General features: G+C 38.1%; 1 protein-coding gene across 1 annotated transcript; it reads left to right on the forward strand.

Moving 5' to 3' along the window:
• Window positions 1-275: 275 nt before the first annotated feature.
• Window positions 276-11,305, forward strand: GSG1L2 (GSG1 like 2). The gene is made up of 5 exons (XM_087709840.1): window positions 276-570; window positions 7,956-8,003; window positions 8,602-8,754; window positions 9,282-9,393; window positions 10,525-11,305. Exons 1-5 carry the CDS (start codon window positions 276-278, stop codon window positions 10,814-10,816), a joined length of 900 nt encoding a protein of 299 aa, XP_087565966.1. The 3' UTR covers window positions 10,817-11,305.
• The last annotated feature ends 7,329 nt before the right edge of the window (window positions 11,306-18,634 follow it).

Consider the following 18,634-nt stretch of genomic DNA (forward strand, 5'->3'; position numbering starts at 1 on the left):
AGCTGATCTCCGTCAGCAGTGACAAGAGCTTTGGAGCAGAGCTCCCAGCTTTCAGGTCTCAGCTGTGATAAACTAGGCTCAGATCACTTGATCCTTGGAGTGTGTTTTGGCATTTCTGCTCCCCTTAAGTTCAGGATTGTTGCTCTGTTGCTGATGGGGAAAATTCAGAGGGGGGCTTTTCAGTGGATGTGCAGCCGAGAGCATCAGCAGTGGGTGTTTCCAGCATCCTTGAATGCTGCCTCCTGCTGCCTTTACAAGAAGGCAGCTCTCAGGCAATGGGGGTGGACAGGCGGCAGAGAGCCTCGGCAGCCCTCTCGCTCGGCTTCCTCTCTTTAATCTTCTCTATCACAGCCTTCAGCAGCAGCTACTGGTGTGAAGGAACCCAGAAGGTAGCCAAACCATTCTGCAGTGGACTCGCAGGTGGCACTCACTGCATTGGGATGAACAGCCCAGGTGGGAATGACAGCAGCGTGGTTCAGTACATCTGGGAGACGGGAGACGACAAGTTTGTGGATCGAAAGTTTCATGCCGGTATTTGGCATTCTTGTGAAGAGATGATCAGTGGGAAAGGTGAGTGCCTTTCTTCTGGGAAACAGTCTTCCTCGTCCTGATTTTCTTTGAAAGAAAAGATAATTGTGTCAATTCTTTCACGTTTTGGCTGGGTGGCTGTGGTGCAACCAAGGTTACAACTGCGAGAAAAACGCCCCCTCTGGAATGAAGCATGACTCCTATTAACTCCTTAGCTTATAGCTACTATAGCTCTGTGTGCAACTTATGAAAGTAATTTGGTATTGTCTTCTTCTGGATATATTTTTACACCCCAATATAATTTATGATTTCTCAGTGGTCTCCCATCCAAGTAATAATCAGATTTGTTGCTGCTTGATTTTTCAGGATCATCCAGTCAGATTGCTGTTTCCACCTGGCAAAAACAATGTTCAGATTTTAGCTGTTTCATTTATTTTTTAAGCCTTACTCTTCCAATTGTATAATGGAAGCATTTCTTTACATATGACTTACAACCTATTTATAAACAAGCTGTTAAATTTCACACATTGTGTTAGTCTATAATGTGATTTGATTTGGCTTTGCATGTTACAGTACAAGGTTTTTCACCTATGATTTATGTGCTAAAACACGTAATTGTAACCATGGTGATTTGATCAATAAATTGGGGATAAAACAAACCATGGCTTAGCACATATCTAACCAATTCTAAAATAATCTTCAAAGTCTATGAAATGCTTTAAGGGAGGATACAATATATTACCCGATTGCATCTGTTGCAAAGTTATTTCCCAAAGCTGTGTTGATAATTATTGCTCATTCCTTTAGGCAATTCACAGATCAAAATTCTCCTGCTATTCTAATATGGGGTTGGAAGGGGGAGAAAGGATTACAGGGATTAAAATGATTTGTCCCATATTCTCCTTATTCAATACAAGAAGGGACATCATAGAATGCTATTTGGAGAAAAATGGGCCCATTGCCTGATTTGGCAGAAACTATACAGAGCCTTAAACTCCAGTCATAATAAATATTTAGACTTTAAAGGGCTCTAAGACACTCTATTGTTTGCAAAGAATACAGCAGAGTTAACTCTAAAATGAATAGTATTTGGGTGGAAAAGAAGTAATTAAATCTCATAATGTTATCTATTTCACCCAATTTATAAAATAACTAGAAAAGTGTAACCTTCAATGGGGTAGGTAGTTATATAAATCTTTTTAATAAATAAATAAAAGGAGTTTAAAAAAAAGTGGGATAGAATTTTTTTTCACTCTGTTTCCAATTTTAGGATACACACAATCACACATACAGACACTTTTATGCAGAATAATAATTGGTGTTAAATCTGGGGAATTTGGAGAAGCTTGTATTTTAAAATACAAGCTCCTCCAAATACAGCATATGATTGAAAAAGATAACACCTTGTTTCCTTATTCAGAAGTTTGGGACCACCAGTAAAGATGGATTCTGGGAGAATCAGGGTAATTGCCTTTCATCTATATTAGTAAATAAGAGGGAGTTGTTGACACCATTCATCGTTTTAATGCGTGAAGAATATAATAGCTTTTATTAGGTATAAAGATTCATCACATTCCTTTATTGGGTATATGGATTCTTCAGACTCCACACATTTACCAAAACATTAGCAGAATGATTCAAATTATAACTGAGCAGAATAGGAAACCTGAGTAGGCAGCCAAGGACAGAATTAATGTTGCAGATCAAATGCGGGATTTCCAAACCTTTATTTTATCTTCAAATAGAGGCTGAGTAAAAGACATTAAACTGTAATGGTCACTGACAATTGCCGCACAGCACCCTTTTAGTTACCTGTAATTGTTTTTCCTGAGCAAGAATAAGTCTGTTTATGAGGACAGGTGGGGGAATGAAAAGCACACATATAGATGAAAATTAGGTTTGGAGAAGGTTTCAGGCTGATTTTTCTTTGAAAACTGTGGTCATCTCCCTCTCTTGCCTTGCCTTAGATATTAATATAAGATATAGATACAGCTTATATCCAAAAGTTTTGGAACTGCCATTTGCTGAAATGATCTTCCTCTCACCCCCGCCCCCAAAGCATAGAATGGGAGCCATAAGGTCACCTCTTGTGTGACCATACAAGGGCTAGTTGGCCTCTGGAAAGCCTTCCCCTGTGAGCATCAGCCCTACTGGAGAAAACTGATCCATTTTACAGGATGGTAGTACTGAGATTCCTAAGGAAATGATATTAAAATGCACTGAGCCCTCGGAATGTGCTCTTATGAATGCTGTGCCTTACTTATTTGTAGGAGGGAAGCAAAATAAATCTTCCACCGTGTTTACTTTTAATGAAAAGGGGTCCTCCATTTTCAAGTAATTGAATAAAATAAATAAGGTTTTGCTCCCTGAGTTCATGTCCAAACTGTAGCCTCTGGAGACATGACTGACTGCCAGCGTGGGTTTCCTGCCATTTTTTAGCTTGTAACAATAAAAGTATTATGGGTCAATTCTTTACCTCAGGTTAGAACAAACGAATTCCTGAAATTTCTCTGCCTCAAACGAAAAAAAAAGGATACCCTTGTTCCTGCCAATGTGATGTGTCTCTCCCTACTTCATTTCTAATTCTCTGTGCTTCTCACCCCCACTATGAAAAAGCTGACCTCTCTTGCTGAATGAATATATGGCAAACCCATCTTACTCATGGTGCTACATAAATCCTCCCAAAGAGAAGATTCTGAAGGTTTTGGCTCCACCCACTCTTGAGACAATTATATGGGTCACAGATGAGGTGCTGGAAGCCAGTTGCTAGTCCTGCCCTGAGAGCTCATTTTCTTTCTGCTGGTTTGCAGTCAGCCTTTATTGCATGCCTGAAGATGGAAGCTGCATCTCACTATTAATATTGTTAGTCTTACAACTTGGTTTCTGGCCCATGGATCACAACGGCTTTCTAGTTTTGTTATCTTTTTAAACATTAGATCTGATTTTCATCAGGATGGTGAATTATTACACCAAAACACTCAGGTCAGTTGCCTGTTTCTGCAAATTGTCTTTTTGTTGGCAAGCTGAGCCCCCATCCATATATCTGCTCTTATTTCTTTGAGTCCAAGCTGCATCATGCATTGGCAATCATTGTGAAAATGCAACATATTTAACAGTTTCTACATTCTTCAAAGAAGTGTTTTATACTTAGTGCCTGTATTATTTCTGAATCTCCTTGTATCACACGTACAGGAAATGCTTCAGAAAGTGCAAAGGAATTTTGATTTAGCTTCCAAAATGGGGTGGGGGTGAAACCATTACTGAGCCCTGAGAAGAAAGAAAATGTGAGGCTCAAAACCACCCTGCCTTGATCTTATTCTCTTTAAAAAAAAGTGGTGGACAGCAAAGGTTATGGACAGGCTTTCCAAATTCTGTTATTATAGCTTACAACAATAAAGTAGCATCACTGGAATTCCAGTAGTATCTGTTTCTTGACCTGGCCTGTCTCAAAGCAAATTTCATATCAGAGTCTGCTCAAGAGGAGATGTTTTTCACAGCAGGTACTGTATATCTCTTTCTTGGGACTGGATTGGCAAGATTAGAATTACCCAAACTGGAAGGATTTATACAATGATTTACCTAAAGTTTTCTCCACACTCCATTCCATTCTAAACAGTATTCTACTGAGTCACTCCACAGGCAATTTGGACCAGTGCAGTGGTATGATCATAGGTTAGTGCAATACATTTGTGCCTATAGCACAAGGCTCACCCACTTTGATTTTCAGATGATTCCAGCTACAAGATAAAATAAGCAATGCTAGAAGAGACAACATCATCCACTTCACCAAAGGACAGTAAACTTAGAAACCGCCTACTGCAGAGGTAACACATAGATTTGTCCATCAGAAGACTGACTGCTGTTCTCCCTTCTATATATTCTAATAGTAAAGCAGTTGTAACAATCTGAGTTGAATCATTACAGTTGTAGAGAGAGAGATTTTGTAGTAAGGGGCAGAGAGAAAAATTGGACCAAATTCTGGAATTGAAAAAAAAGGTTTCGGCCCCAGATTTGGCAACAATTACAGCATATTCAGCTGTTAAATCAGAAGAGAAAGCAAATGGCTAAGAGAACTTGAAGAGGTTTAGAGAAAGGGAAGAGGTTCAGAATTGCAGTAACTTTTTTAGGGAGAGAAAGTCACTGAGAAAATTAGAAAAGTAAAATAAGAACAAAAGAGCTATGACACGAACTCTTCAGCATTAAAAAAGTTTCATCCATGAACTCCAAAACCTAATCTATGGAAAAATCAAGATTAAAGTACCCACAACTAAAGGTTGTCTAGCCTCCGAATAAACACATACAGTGATATGTGGTCATATCGCCCACAGCACTTAAACCAACATTTCCCTTTTTGTTATTATTATTTTATTAAAAATATTTTTTATAAAAAAAATACAAAGATTAAAAAAAAACCAATACAAACTAAGGAAATATAAAAAAGAAAAAAGTAGAAAGGGCAAAGAGAAAAGAAAAAGGGGGGAAGGGAAAATACATTTTAAAAGAGATAATAAAAGAAATATAGAAAGAAATGACCCCCCCCCCTTCATCAATACAAGCACAAACACTATCTTAACACCTTCTCTAATGCTGCAACTAAAAAAAAGGTCACCCCAAATCTCATCTTTTATCTATTGGCAAATAATACAGTCGCATTTTGCAGTTAGCAAAAGATACCAGAAATAACAACTCCCTTTCCCTCTCTCTCTCCCTCTCCCTCTCTCCCTCCTACCCTCCCCCCATCTCTCTATAATCCCTTATTGTATACCCTTCAAATAATGTCCAACAAAATTTATTTCTTATTATCTTTTCTTCCTCACCTCTCAATTTTAATACCCTAGCTTGTCACTTTCTCTAAGAATACAACAAAAATTCTCTTCTTCCCATATCTTATCTACAACAACTCTTAAAAGCTTCATCATACAGTCGTAGTCAAGAAAAGCTGTTAGGGAAAAAGAAGCATACACAGTCTAGCCTTGATCAAATCAGCCAACTTTGTAAACATTTATTTTATTTTTTAAAGTCTTGATATTTATCGTTTCAAGTAATGTTCTTTTTTCTCTCTTTTCCTTTTCTCAGGAATTATTTCATAAATATAATACATCTCTTTGGATTTACTTTGGATTTATAATACCTTTACTTTGGAAGTAAGAAATTTGTCCAAGTCACTTTTCTGAATTAAAACATACTTCTCCAAGTCACTATTTTGGCTTATTATTTGGGTGTCCTTTTTAAACTGATAAAACTCCAGTCAATTTCATTTGTTACTCCTATATAACTTCCTTGTCAGTATTATTCTTGCATCCTGTCAATTTTAAATCTGAATCCAAACCAGCCTGACTGTCTGTTATATTTTCTTCTATTTCTTTTTTAAGCCCATTCTTACTGTATGAGACAGTCTAAAAAGTAAGTTCTAGGCATATTGTTATGAAACATCCTTGAATGTTTCCAGAATTAAAATAGTTTTTTCCATTTTGTATTAGTAAATCTTTTCCTTTAGTTATAATCTTTAATTTTTTTAGTTGCTTCAAGTAATGAGCCTTCACAGTTTGTTTGTTTGTTTGTTTGTTTATTGGATTTATATGCTGCCCTTCTCCCAAAGGACTCAGGGCGGCGTACAACATAAAAAAAACAACACATATTACAAAAGTTAAAAAGAAAATTAGATAGAGTATCCAAAAACAAACCCAATTAGTATTAACAATAACATTTAAAATATTAGATTAAAATTAACAATTAAATCAATCATTTATTTTATTTTGTTCAGGCCAGGCCGGCTTGCTGGAAAAGCCAACTTTTTAGAGCGCGTGGGAAGGACCGGAGGTCGGGGATTATGCAAAGCTCTGGGGGCAGCTCCTTCCAGAGGGAAGGAGCTCCCACAGAGAAGGCTCTCTCCCAGTTTTCTCTTAACATGTTTTTCTCCCATCCAGAACATTTCCCCAGTAAAATAATTCCTGTAGTTTGTTAAAAAATCATATTAAAATATAAATAAAGATATTCTTATTGTTTAATATATATTAAAGATATATAATCTTTATATATTTCTAATATAATGTTAAACAAATTACAGGAAATTTTCCAATTTTTCTTTTTCAAAGTTTTGTTTCCATTCAATCTGGACTGGATTGTTAGTCCAATTAAAAAATTCCCAAATCCACATTTTAATTATGCTTTTTCCACTTATGTCCAAATAAAGAGCTTTTTAAAGTTTTAAACTTGCATGAATCTTTCACTGAGTGTTGGAGGAAAATCACCCAGTATAATAAAACTCATCATTCTGGAGATTGTTAGTATAAAAAAAGAATTTACACATTTCCTGTAAATGTGATTAAGAGGGAAAGTGGGAAATATGCCATCATTTTGGGCAAAACTGACTCTCCCCAGGCCTCTGAAATCTACCAGAGGCCACAGTTTTATGTGGGGACCATCTGTAAGGAGTACTCTTGGCAATCCCAAGTCTTCTCCTTTGTCCAGAGAGAAGTTTGTAGACCCAATTCCTTTACCAGTTCCATTTTCTGCTGCAATCATGAGCATTGCTAAAAATAAAGCTGTCTTTTAATCCACTATTGCTTCTTCAGAAGTCCTGAAATATTTTTTTTCCAATGTGTGCATGATGGAAGTTGTATACAATTTCCATCATGCACACATTGCATGGGGGAGCTTCTTCTAAAACAGGGCTGTCAAACTCCTGGCCCACGAGCTGGATGCGTCATGCACTGGCCACGTCTGGCTTAGCGAAGAGGGGGGGAAATCCTGATGTGTCACGTGATGTCGCCATGATGACGTGAGTTTGACACTCCTGTTCTAAAAGCCAGAAAATAATATTGAAACATACCAATGTTATTCAGGGTTTATCCACTAAGTTGTCTCTCTGAAGATGCTGCATGTTTTGGTACAAAACATTTTTCTACATTTCCATAAATAGGAGATACAATTGGTTATTTGGAGACTCTGTGCTACTGGGTGATAAACTGACTCCCTCAGGGGAGTTTCTGATAAGATAATGTTATCCTGGCATTTGAGAGAACAAACATAAATGTGCTGATAGATTATACTACCAACAGCCCCTTTTGTAAAAGCGCAAGTAACACAAGTGAGAAGAAAGACTCCAGAACAAAAGCTCCCTGGTTAGATCTGCATTCTGGTACCATAAACAAATTCCAGAATAAGACACATGAAACCAGGTGGATGGATGCTTTCCCAAAAGATGACTTCCACAGAGATTTGCATTCCAAATAAAACAGCAGTGGAACATTTTATCTCGGTGCTTCTGGCATCCCCGCCATCTGCTTCCAACTTGCTGCTTGTGGGAAGCTCTTGTTCCTACAAATGTTAGGAAGATAAGAACCTGAGCGGGCAAATGTGACACTTGTGTTTCTTTTTTTATTTATTTTTTAAATTTTCAAGTGCTCATTTTATGTGCCTTATAGGTGAGAAATGCAGAAGCTTCATCAGCCTGACACCCCCAGCAGTTCAAGGTAATTATATATTGTCAGTGTTTCAAGTTCTTTCTATATTTATATCTAGCATTCTGAATCACAGGGAAAAACAATCTTTACACACACACACACACACACACACACACACGTACACACACACACACACACACACACACACACACGTACACACACACAGTTTTATGAAACATACATTGCCTTAGAAGGATGTTCAGAATTTTTGCTGAAGATCAAATCTGGGCCTGGATGAGACAGTCCTTCATTCTCCATGCAGTCAGTCTACATATCAGCTTAGAGATAAATATTAAAGTGGTCCAATCTGGCTTTCTAATTTGGAAGCGGGAAAAGCAATACTCTTCTGCAGGCTGAGTCCAATCCTCATGGCAAATTGATGGCAGAATGCTGATAATTACTGTCTCAAACATCTGATGAGTTCCAGATTAGGGAAAGTGGTTATACTCACCCATCCTTAAAATCAATTGCAAGCTCCTCTGAAAAGAAATCAAATTTGATAACCACATACAGTATGTAGCTCTATTGCTAATTTATAGAAACAAAATACGTCTTTAAAATGGTCTTGGTGCACTGATTTGTGTGTGTATGTGTATATATGTTACAGGAGTTCTTTGGTTGTCCATTGCCGCAGAGATCCTCTATATTATTTTACTCCTGATGGGCATCACTCTCATGTTGATTGAAATCTGTCGTTCCATCAGCGTCCTGGATGGGCTGAAGCTTAATGCATTTGCTGCTATATTCACCGTTTTAGCAGGTAACAGTTTGGTATTGCTTCTGCTGAGAGTTAAAGTAAGCCAAAGGAAGAAATGGTCAATAGAAAGAAATTTTTTTTTTTTATACCAGGCATAGAAAGATCAGTTCTTAAGGATGGGAAGAGTTATCTTCTTCTAAGATAAGTAGCTGCTGATACTCAAACTCTCCATATTAAAGGATGTTTTTGTGTGAGGAAAAACCCATTTCAACAAAGGAACAAACAATTTCTGGGAAGTGATGGCTGCAGTGACAGTGAAGGAACGGACAGAAAGTCCAAACAAGATGGAGCACCTGCTTTGAATGGTTCCTAATTCATCTCCAGTTAGTACAATTCCTCACACACCAAAGGCATTGAGGTGGATGAATTAGTTCTCTACTTGTCATCTTCTGCTTATTTATCTCACCGTAATTTAGCTCTCTTCAAATATGTCTTCCACCCACCCCTTGGGAAATTCACTCAGTACTTTACATGCCCTAGAATCAATTCATCAAGGAGTAATTTGTTGAAACTATGATTGACTCTTACAGGTCTCCTTGGAATGGTGGCTCACATGATGTATACAACCGTATTTCAAATGACAGTAAATTTTGGTCCGGAAGACTGGAGGCCTCAGATGTGGGATTATGGCTGGTCTTACTGGTAAGTTTTGAAGCAAAACGTATCACAAAAACTTGTGCATGAGTCAAACATTCTGAGGGAGCCATTAACATTAAAGCTATCTTTTTTAAAATTTCTTATCTCAATGACAAAGTACTGTAGCCATGTCTGAGAATAGAATCATAGGAACTTGCAGGCTCACTTCTGAAGTTAGCACATGAGTGCTTAATATTGATGGTGACATCTTAACAGCAACGGGTTGTGCGTGAAGTTCAAAGATGAAAAACATCTTGCCTTTCTCTGAGTACAGAGAGCTCAGTATTAAGCTATCTTTTTCCTATCACTGAGGTTTTGCAAAAGAATGATTCCTTTCTATGCATATATTGACCCCAGGAATTTCATCAAGTTGCCCAAAAGAAATACAGTTGTGGAGTAGCTGAAGGAGATGAGAAAATGAATCTCCCATCTGCATAAGCTTTCTTAGTTTAGCAGCCAAGCCAATTAGAGATCTGCTGGAAGGGATATACTTTACAAATATATTCAGGACCTATAAAAAGGTGTTAGCTGCTCAGTAACCATTCTCCCCCTGCCCTATATACTAGTAAAAAAAATTGTTTGTGCAGCCATGTTAGTGTTAGGATTGGGATCCTCCCAAGGATTGTCAAAAGAAAGATGACCTTCAACCAGGCTAAATTGCATTCGGTGGCATTGCTACTGATTGGTGGTTGAAATATCATCAAATCATCTCATTTGGTGCATCATTTTTCATTACTTGGGAGTCCTGTGGTGAATTAAAAAGAAATGCTAACCGAATGACAAAAAATGTCACTGATGAAGCCTAGTGGCATGTCTACTTTTTCACTCGTGCCATGAACATGTGGAGCATATTTGCCTCTTCCCTCCGGAGAATTTCCCTATAAATGTTCATGTGTGCTCATTCAGCCTGACTTTAGAAGCAATAAAGGCACAAATGTGAAATCACAGTGATTTAATTGCAAAACAAGTCCAACAGGATGTTCTTACATGATGGAGAAATGTTTTAAAAGATAGGTTGTTAGAAATAAGTATAAATTCTTGGGACTGTATAAAAGATCTGTTCAGTCTGGGGGTGGACTTGTGAATGACTGTGTCCTGTCATTCCCCCCCACCCCTTTTTTCCCCTCAAATTGACAGCTTGGCGTGGGTTTCCTTTGCCTGCTGCATGGCTTCCTCTGTGACCACAATGAACAGATACACAAAAACTATTTTGGAATTTAAATATAAACAGAAAAAACTGGAGAGAAGTCTACAAGCTAAATCCAATCCTCCTGTTCCAGAAAAGGCTTGGAAGATGTACGTTGACACCCTCCAGAGAACAACCGAGGACTTCATGCATCCCTTAACAGACATTCACAACCCATCCAGTCCTATGGAATTTGCAGAGTTAAATAATATTCCTCTGGCACATTGTGAAGAATATTGTTAAGAATATTCTTAACAAGGATTGTTGATTTTGTTTTGTATTATGGAAAGTACCAATGTATGTCTGTAGCAATTTTCTTTTGTATATTAAGAATTTATCTTCTAGTAGAAAGCCATGGTGATGGCCTACAAAGGAAACACTTTTAACACGTCTAATTTGGGGGGTTCTCTTTTGCTTTGACAGCACTAGTTAGGTAGGGAGAGAGACTGATAGCATAATCCCATACAGATACCCTCAGAGGAAAATTCCACTGATTCCAGTGGGACTTACAATTCATTTGTACAACCAGGTTGCTCCAGCCTGAGAATGTATCAACAACCATTTCTTGAGATCTGCTAATAGCAGCCCAATTGACAGCATCCTCTATCCATACCAGCCCATCAGATAGGTAACTTCTGCCTATCTTCCCTGCTGTGCATCAAAAGCAGTGGTTTCCAACTTGTGCTATCAGCTTAATCTGTTGACTTCATTTCATTGTTGACACATGGTTCCACTTCTTGACTATTTGTGCCAAGTTACCAATCCACTTCTGAAGGAACCTCAACCAGAGAACTGGGGAGGTTTTTGCAGACTGACTCTGCCCACAACCATCAATTCTGACTGGTTAGTAAAATGGGAACCCAGATTGTTTGGAGCAACATCCTGACATTTGTAAACCACTCAGAGAGCATTGTAAACCACCGGGGAGCTGTATATAAATCTAAGTGCTATTGCTACTGCTTTCTCTCTTTCTCTTTCTTTCTCTTTCTTTCTTTCTTTTTCCTTTCTTTCTTTCCTTTCTTGTCTTTTCCTTTTTTCCAGATATAACAATGAAAAGGCAAATCTTTCTTTTTTAAAAATCTTTCTTTTTTAACCAGATTATATTGATAGAACTGTTCCAGCAATTTCATTTCCTAGCCTAGTCATTTGGAAAAAGTAGTAAAACAGTATTTTCAATTGTTTAAATTTCTTACTGGTCCACTGATGGACATACCAGAATGGAAATGTCTCCATGGAAAACTAATGTTCTACAGATCTGCCTGCTGGAAAAAAAGAGGCTAATGCTTGATTTCTTGACATGGGCCAGACAGATGAGAAGCAGGAGGGGGCTCATAGTAAGCATGGTCTATATCAGGCATCATTGTGACCAAAGTGGAGGAAACCAGCTTTATTTTTTAAATCCCACCTTTATTATATTTATAAATAATTCAGTATGGTGAGCATATCTAATACTCCCTCCTCCTCCTACTTACCTTACAACAGCAATCCTGTGAGATAAATTGAGCAGAGAGAGAGAGTGGCTGGAAGAAAGTCATGCAGTTGGCTTTCATTCCTAAAGTGGGCCTTGAACTGAGACTCTTCTGGTTTTTAGCCTGGTGCCTTAACCAATAGACCAAACTGGCTGTTAGACAGTTTATGCATATGAGTCAGGCAGTTTAAGGTTATAATACAGAAAAATCCTTGTTTTTCTTTAGTGGGTCTAGCACATTTACAGTTAATTCCTCTCTGCACCATGGCATTATATCTTGACCAAGTAATGGCATTGTATTGAAAACTTACAACTGGTATATTTGATGTGTATACCAATGGTAGGATTAAAAAAAAATACTACTGGTTCTCTGGGTGTGACGTGGTGGGCATGGCAGGGGAAGGTTACTGCAAAATCCCCATTTCCTCCCAATCAGCTGGGACTCGGGAGGCAGAGAATAGATGGGGGCGGGGCCAGTCAGAGGTGGTATTTACCAGTTCTCCGAACTACTCAAAATTTCCGCTACCCGTTTCCAGAACTGGTCAGAAGCTGCTGAATACCACCTCTGATGTATACCAGTAGTTAATAATATTGAGAAAATGCTAAATATTTCAAAAAGGATAGAAGAGAAAAAGTTCTTCTATGATTATTCATACATTTTGATGAAGCTAAATACAGAGCAAATAAAAGTTTTGTGTTTTGTTTTGTTTTGTTTTGATCTGTCCTTTTTCCCTTAAAACATCTTTAGAGATTTCAGCTCTGGGTAACTTCAGTAAACCTTTGTTATCAGAAGTGAAGTTTTATAATTCAGAATGGAGTTTCACTTCCAAAACCACCACACACTTTTAATAATGCCCAGAGAGGCACCGACAAAAGTTCCCTTCTAGCAAGTAATTAAGAAAACTTTCATATTTTAACTTTCCAGTGCCAAGGGATCCTTTCAGCAGGTAATTATTATCTGGCAAGCAAATCTCACCAACTGGGTTTTATACTTTTGGCTGTAGACAAAGGTGAAATAAACAAACAAAGTAATTATGAAGTATAATATTTAACAGCTCAATCTTGATGCCTTTCTTGGCCTTAGATTAAGAGTTCTATAATTTTTGCTGTGAGTGACAGTTAAAGCAGCCTGTATTATTTGAATAGGAGGACAAAATCCTTAAATCATCAAACTTTACCAAAAATGACCAAAGTCGTCTTAGCATAAGATAAAACCAGTTACAACTCATCCTGAGCCAAGTTGTAGGACCCTTCCGTTATCAGGGTACAATTCAGAGAAAACAGTGATTTGACTATAAAGGAAGAGAAAAATCCTGTGCCCAGGTTACTTATCCTTGGGTTTTGGAGAAGAGGTGGACACAATAAAGGAGAATATTTGTAACTCAAGGTTAAAATAAGGAGTCCTCGATGCTCTCTGATTTCAGTTGTTTTCTTGCAAACGTTTCATTAGTCAAACTAGGTAACATCATGAGTACTAGCTTCAGGAAAGAACCTCTAACAGATTTCAGAACTCAGTAAAGAAAAGGTCATGGTTCGAATCCTACCTATGGGTACCATTTTCCCATCTTCACATTAGATGGGGTAAAAGACCTCTATTGTATTTTACTGCTAGATACCTCAGATGCCACACTCAGATGCAGTTCCTCAGCCTGGGTCAACAAATGATGTATAGAATGTCAAAGAAAACATTGATTCGCAAGATGCAATAAAAGAGTTTTATACATTACTCTTAAAAGCCTATTTATGATATACTGAAATGCATTAAAAATTCCTACAAAGCAACTTGTATAATCAGACAGTGTTCTAGCATCTAGATGTTGGCCCAAATGTAGTTTAGAGGAAATATTGTATGTCCCCAGATTTATGAGACAAGTGTAGCAAACTGGCAAACAGATATAATCTGAATTATTGCTTTAAATAGCAATAGCAATAGCAGTTAGACTTATTTACCGCTTCATAGGGCTTTCAGCCCTCTCTAAGCGGTTTACAGAGTCAGCATATTGCCCCCACAGTCTGGGTCCTCATTTCACCCACCTCGGAAGGATGGAAGGCTGAGTCAACCTTGAGCCGGTGAGATTAGAACAGTTGAACTGCAGATAACAGTCAGCTGAAGTGGCCTGCAGTACTGCAGTACTGCACCCTAACCACTGCGCCACCTCGGGTTTTACTTTCAAATAAGTATGAGTAGGATTCACTAGATTGAGCTTGTAGAAATGTTAGTGAATTTATCATGCCAGATGATACTGATATGGAAAAGAAGACATCACTGTGATTTCTGCTTGAAAAAGTCATAACTGTCTGCTTTCAAGGCATAGTGTAAAACTTCTGTAATAAATGTTGGGAGGAAAGTGTGTTGATCTGCAAAATCCCTGTCCCATATATTCAGTTTCCCATATATTTAGCTGGATCTCTGAAATAATTGGAGGTCCATATTAACCTAATCTGAATTTGGCACTTAAATTCAAATGTTCAAGTTACAATGGGTATGCTTGAGGATTGAACTTTCTTCATGTCGTCTCCCTGTATCGTCTTTCTTCACTAGTGATGTTTGGTGGAATTTGATTCTTGCTGTGCAATAAAAAAAAAGCTGCACAATGCCTTGTCCCAATTCTCTGAGCTCTTTTTGTGGTTTAAAATCGGTAGGTGTTTTGCAGTATGGAAACATCGCCCTAAGAATGTATAAATCATGGCTGGGGTTATGGAGTAAGACTGAGGTTGGCAAACTGTTCTATGACGTCAGTGTGAGAAAAGATTTGAAGTCTGTGTTCAGAGCTCACACTCATCCATTTCCAAACTGGATTTCCTCTGTATATATTATATTTTAGCTTTTTCTCCTTATCAAATAAAGTCCATGAAAGTGAAGAGGATGGATGGATGGGTGGGTGGGTGGGTGGACGATTACTAGCTGGATAAATATCTTGTTTGGTAGCAGTATGTGTTCTTTTCAAAAGAAGCAAATAAATTCTATTTCTTAATAGGTCTGTAGACAATGTGGGGGAGAGAGTAGCCAGAATGATGTTATGAATGGTAATGCCCTCCAGAAGTATTGCTAGAGGGAATTTGGGAACTTGTAATCTCATAATACCAACAGGACAGCAAGTTAGAAGTGGGTAAGGCAAATCAGCCCTTTTCTACCCCTCCCCCTGCCCCATTTTTGGTTATTTTCCCTTTTCTACTTTTGATAAAATTCCATATTGCAATAATTTTTGCAATTGGGGAATAATGTTAGCAATCTGCTTCTCTGGATAATACAAATCCTGCAATTAATTCTTGGTTTGCCATGGATGTAGAAATTACACAGCGCAGTTTGTTCTATTCTGAAATCTTTTCAAACCTCGCTACAGGATGGCATGATGTCCCACTGTGCTTAAGAAGTGTGCTAAACTTCAGTCATCTCCCATTATTGGAGAACTGGGGAAATTCCTATAGATTCAATTCCATTTTCAGAATTCTTTGTGTGCGCATGTGGGGTGAGAAAAAGGGACTTTGGCTTAAATCATTATCTTTACATTATTATCTTGTCCCATTTCTTGATGCAAACAACTGCAGTAATATTAGGAGGAATAATAAATCAGAATGGAGATACTCATTTCTTAGAAGGTTGCATATTTATATTCTACTCCATCCATTAAGGACAAAATGTACGTCATATGTTTGTTCAATCTGTTTTTTTCCCCAATTCTTTTTTTTCTTTCTAGTTTTAGTTTATATTAGCAGTAATGTTAATGACCATTTTGCATGAGAAAACATCATGAAACATTTTGTTGTCCCCTCCAACATCATTTCTGCTAGATACTCTGGAGCAAACTTCTTCACCTGCTCAAATTAGAATTCTGCCTACCGTAGAAATGGCAAAACTACTCCCAAGAGCTTGTTCCTGTACCAGTGGAGCAATATTAGGAAACCTGAGACACATACACTTTTTACTTAGTCTTCTTTCCTGTCATTTCATAATCATTTTGGCCATTGCACGTTTTGTTAATTTCTGAGCACTGCAGCATGTCACTGGAAAAAGAGATGCAATTCTTATTTTGCAATGATTTTACTCATATCTTTATATGGCACTTTAGAGAGACAGATGCAATGGCTATGCACTCAAGATATTTATAGTTTCATGCTCATACAGAAAAATTGCAAAAGATACTAAAAACTAAAATGATGGATAAGTGGATAATTAGTTCAACAAGCATACGTTACATTAGCTACAGCAAGGTATATGATTAATCTGGTCATTGACTGAAAGAAAAAGAACTAATAAAGTCTAAGTCATATAGCCAACAAATAAACCAAAGGACCAGAACATTTTTAAAAAATGAATAACATAATGGGTTACATTTCTCACCCTTATTAAATGAACTGCTGAATCCAGAAAGTGTTGATTAAATTTCTTAGTCCCTATTTCAATGTTGTCATGAATTGAAAGAGAGAAAGGAAAATGGATCTGGGTGACTTATAGATGAAACTCGAAAAATTAGAATATCGTGCAAAAGTTCATTTATTTCAGTAATGCAAGTTAAAAGGTGAAACTAATATATGAGATAGACTCATTACATGCAAAGCAAGATAGTTCAAGCCGTGATTTGTCATAATTGTGATGATTAGGGCTTTCAGCTCATGAAAAACCCAAATCCACCATCTCAGAAAATTAAAATATTACATGCAATCAATAAAACAAGGATTGTACTTAGAACAATATCAGACCTCTGAAAAGTATAAGCATGCATATGTAAGTACATGGTTTGGGCGCCCTTTGCAGCAATTACTGCCTCAATGTGGTGTGGCATGGAAGCTATCAGCCTGTGGCACTGCTGAGGTGTTATGAAAGATCAGGATGCTTCAATAGTGGCCTTCAGCTCTTCTTCATTGTTCGGTCTCATGTCTCTCATCTTTCTCTTGGCAATGCCCCATAGGTTCTCTATGGGTTTCAGGTCAGGTGAGTTTGCTGGCCAATCAAGCACAGTAATCACACGGTCATTGAGCCAGATTTTGGTGCTTTTGGCAGTGTGGGCAGGTGTCAAGTCCTGCTGGAAAATGAAATCAGCATCCCCATAAAGTTCGTCTGCAGAAGGAAGTATGAAGTACTCCAAAATCTCCTGGTAGACGGCTGTGTTGACCCTGGACTTAATGAAGCACAGTGGACCAACACCAGCAAATGACATGGTTCCCCAAATCAACACAGACTGTGGAAACTTCACACTGGACTTGCAGTGTGTGCCTCTCCATTCTTTCTCCATACTCTGGGTCCTTGGTTTCCAAATGAGATGCAAAAGTTGCTCTCAGCAGAAAAGAGGACTTTGGACCACTGAGCAACAGACCAGGTCTGTTTTTCTTTACCCCAGGTAAGACAGTTCTGATGTTGTTTGTTGTTCAGGAGCGGCTTGACAAGAGGAATACAACATTTGAAGCCCATGTCCAGGATCCATCTGTGTGTGGTGGCTCTTGATGCACTGACTCCAGCCTCAGTCCACTCCTTGTGAAAGTCCCCAACACTTTTAAATGGCCTTTTCCTGAAAATCCTCTCCAGGCTGCGGTCATCCCTGCTGCTTGTGCACCTTTTTCTTCCACACTTTTTCCTTCCACACAACTTTCTATTAATATGCTTTGATACAGCACTTTGGCAATAACCAACTTCTTTTGCAATTACCTTTTGAGGCTTTCCCTCCTTATGGAGGGTGTCAATGGTGGTTTTCTGCACAACTGTCAGGTCAGCAGTTTAAACCCTAGTATAAAGGCAAAAGCATCCAGTGAAAATAATTGATGGGAAGGCAGCTTTTTTGTCTTTTCATCAACACTGGATACCAAGCTGTAATTAAATAATTGGCATCCTCACCACTGAACCTTTTCTAAAATTTCCCCCCCAAAACACTACAAGTATCCTTATTAAATGCAATTAACCTCTGGATTTCTAGCCAACCATTCAGATGGAACAGACTCCAAAACAAAACAAAATGTTTTGCTAGACCAGTCTAATATAACTCATCTGGTTCAGCATCTGTTTTGTCATGGCGATCAAGCCGGAAGCCAGAATATCCACCCACTGGTATCTTTTGCCTTATACACCTTAGCAAGCGGTATTGAGAAGCATATTATCTTTTACAGCATGTGAAAAGTGACACACTGCCCTGTGCATGTCATTTTGTGTTGAAATGAAGGGGGGGGGAATTGCATCTGTCCTGAATGTCCTATCCTTCCATTCATAAGATGACATGCCTTTCCTATGATGGCTGAGAGTACTTTTGCATAGATCCTGTGGGAATGAAAACTCAGATACAATATTGGAAGCAGCTTTAACCACATAATGGCTTTGAAATCATCTAAGAAGCTGAATGTGTGTTCACACATCACGTACACATGTGGCCATTGAATTTGTTTTCAAGCAAGATTCCTAGAGCAGCAGCTATTTAACTATCATGCCTATTAATGTTTATCAATCCATCAACTGGGGAATATTTCACTATTAGGGAAGGAAAAGCAACAGCTGTTTTCTTGGTGTGTGTTCATCATGACAGCTATGCAGTTTTCAACATAGGCAAAGAGGATCAGCCTAGAAAAATGATGATAGAAAAGGAGAAAGCATTCAGAACTTATTGAGA

This window comes from Thamnophis sirtalis, unplaced genomic scaffold (genome assembly GCF_051295495.1).
Source record: "Thamnophis sirtalis isolate CommonGarterSnake01/CBP01778 unplaced genomic scaffold, rThaSir2_p1.2 scaffold_3, whole genome shotgun sequence".
Lineage (NCBI taxonomy): Eukaryota > Metazoa > Chordata > Lepidosauria > Squamata > Natricidae > Thamnophis > Thamnophis sirtalis.

Bases quoted from the DNA above. Each gene is read 5' to 3' on its own strand.
- GSG1L2 (XM_087709840.1), top strand. From the start codon at position 276: ATGGGGGTGGACAGGCGGCAGAGAGCCTCGGCAGCCCTCTCGCTCGGC. The intron at 8,004-8,601 runs GTAATTATATAT...TATATGTTACAG, and splicing joins GACACCCCCAGCAGTTCAAG to GAGTTCTTTGGTTGTCCATT. The intron at 9,394-10,524 runs GTAAGTTTTGAA...TCAAATTGACAG, and splicing joins GATTATGGCTGGTCTTACTG to CTTGGCGTGGGTTTCCTTTG.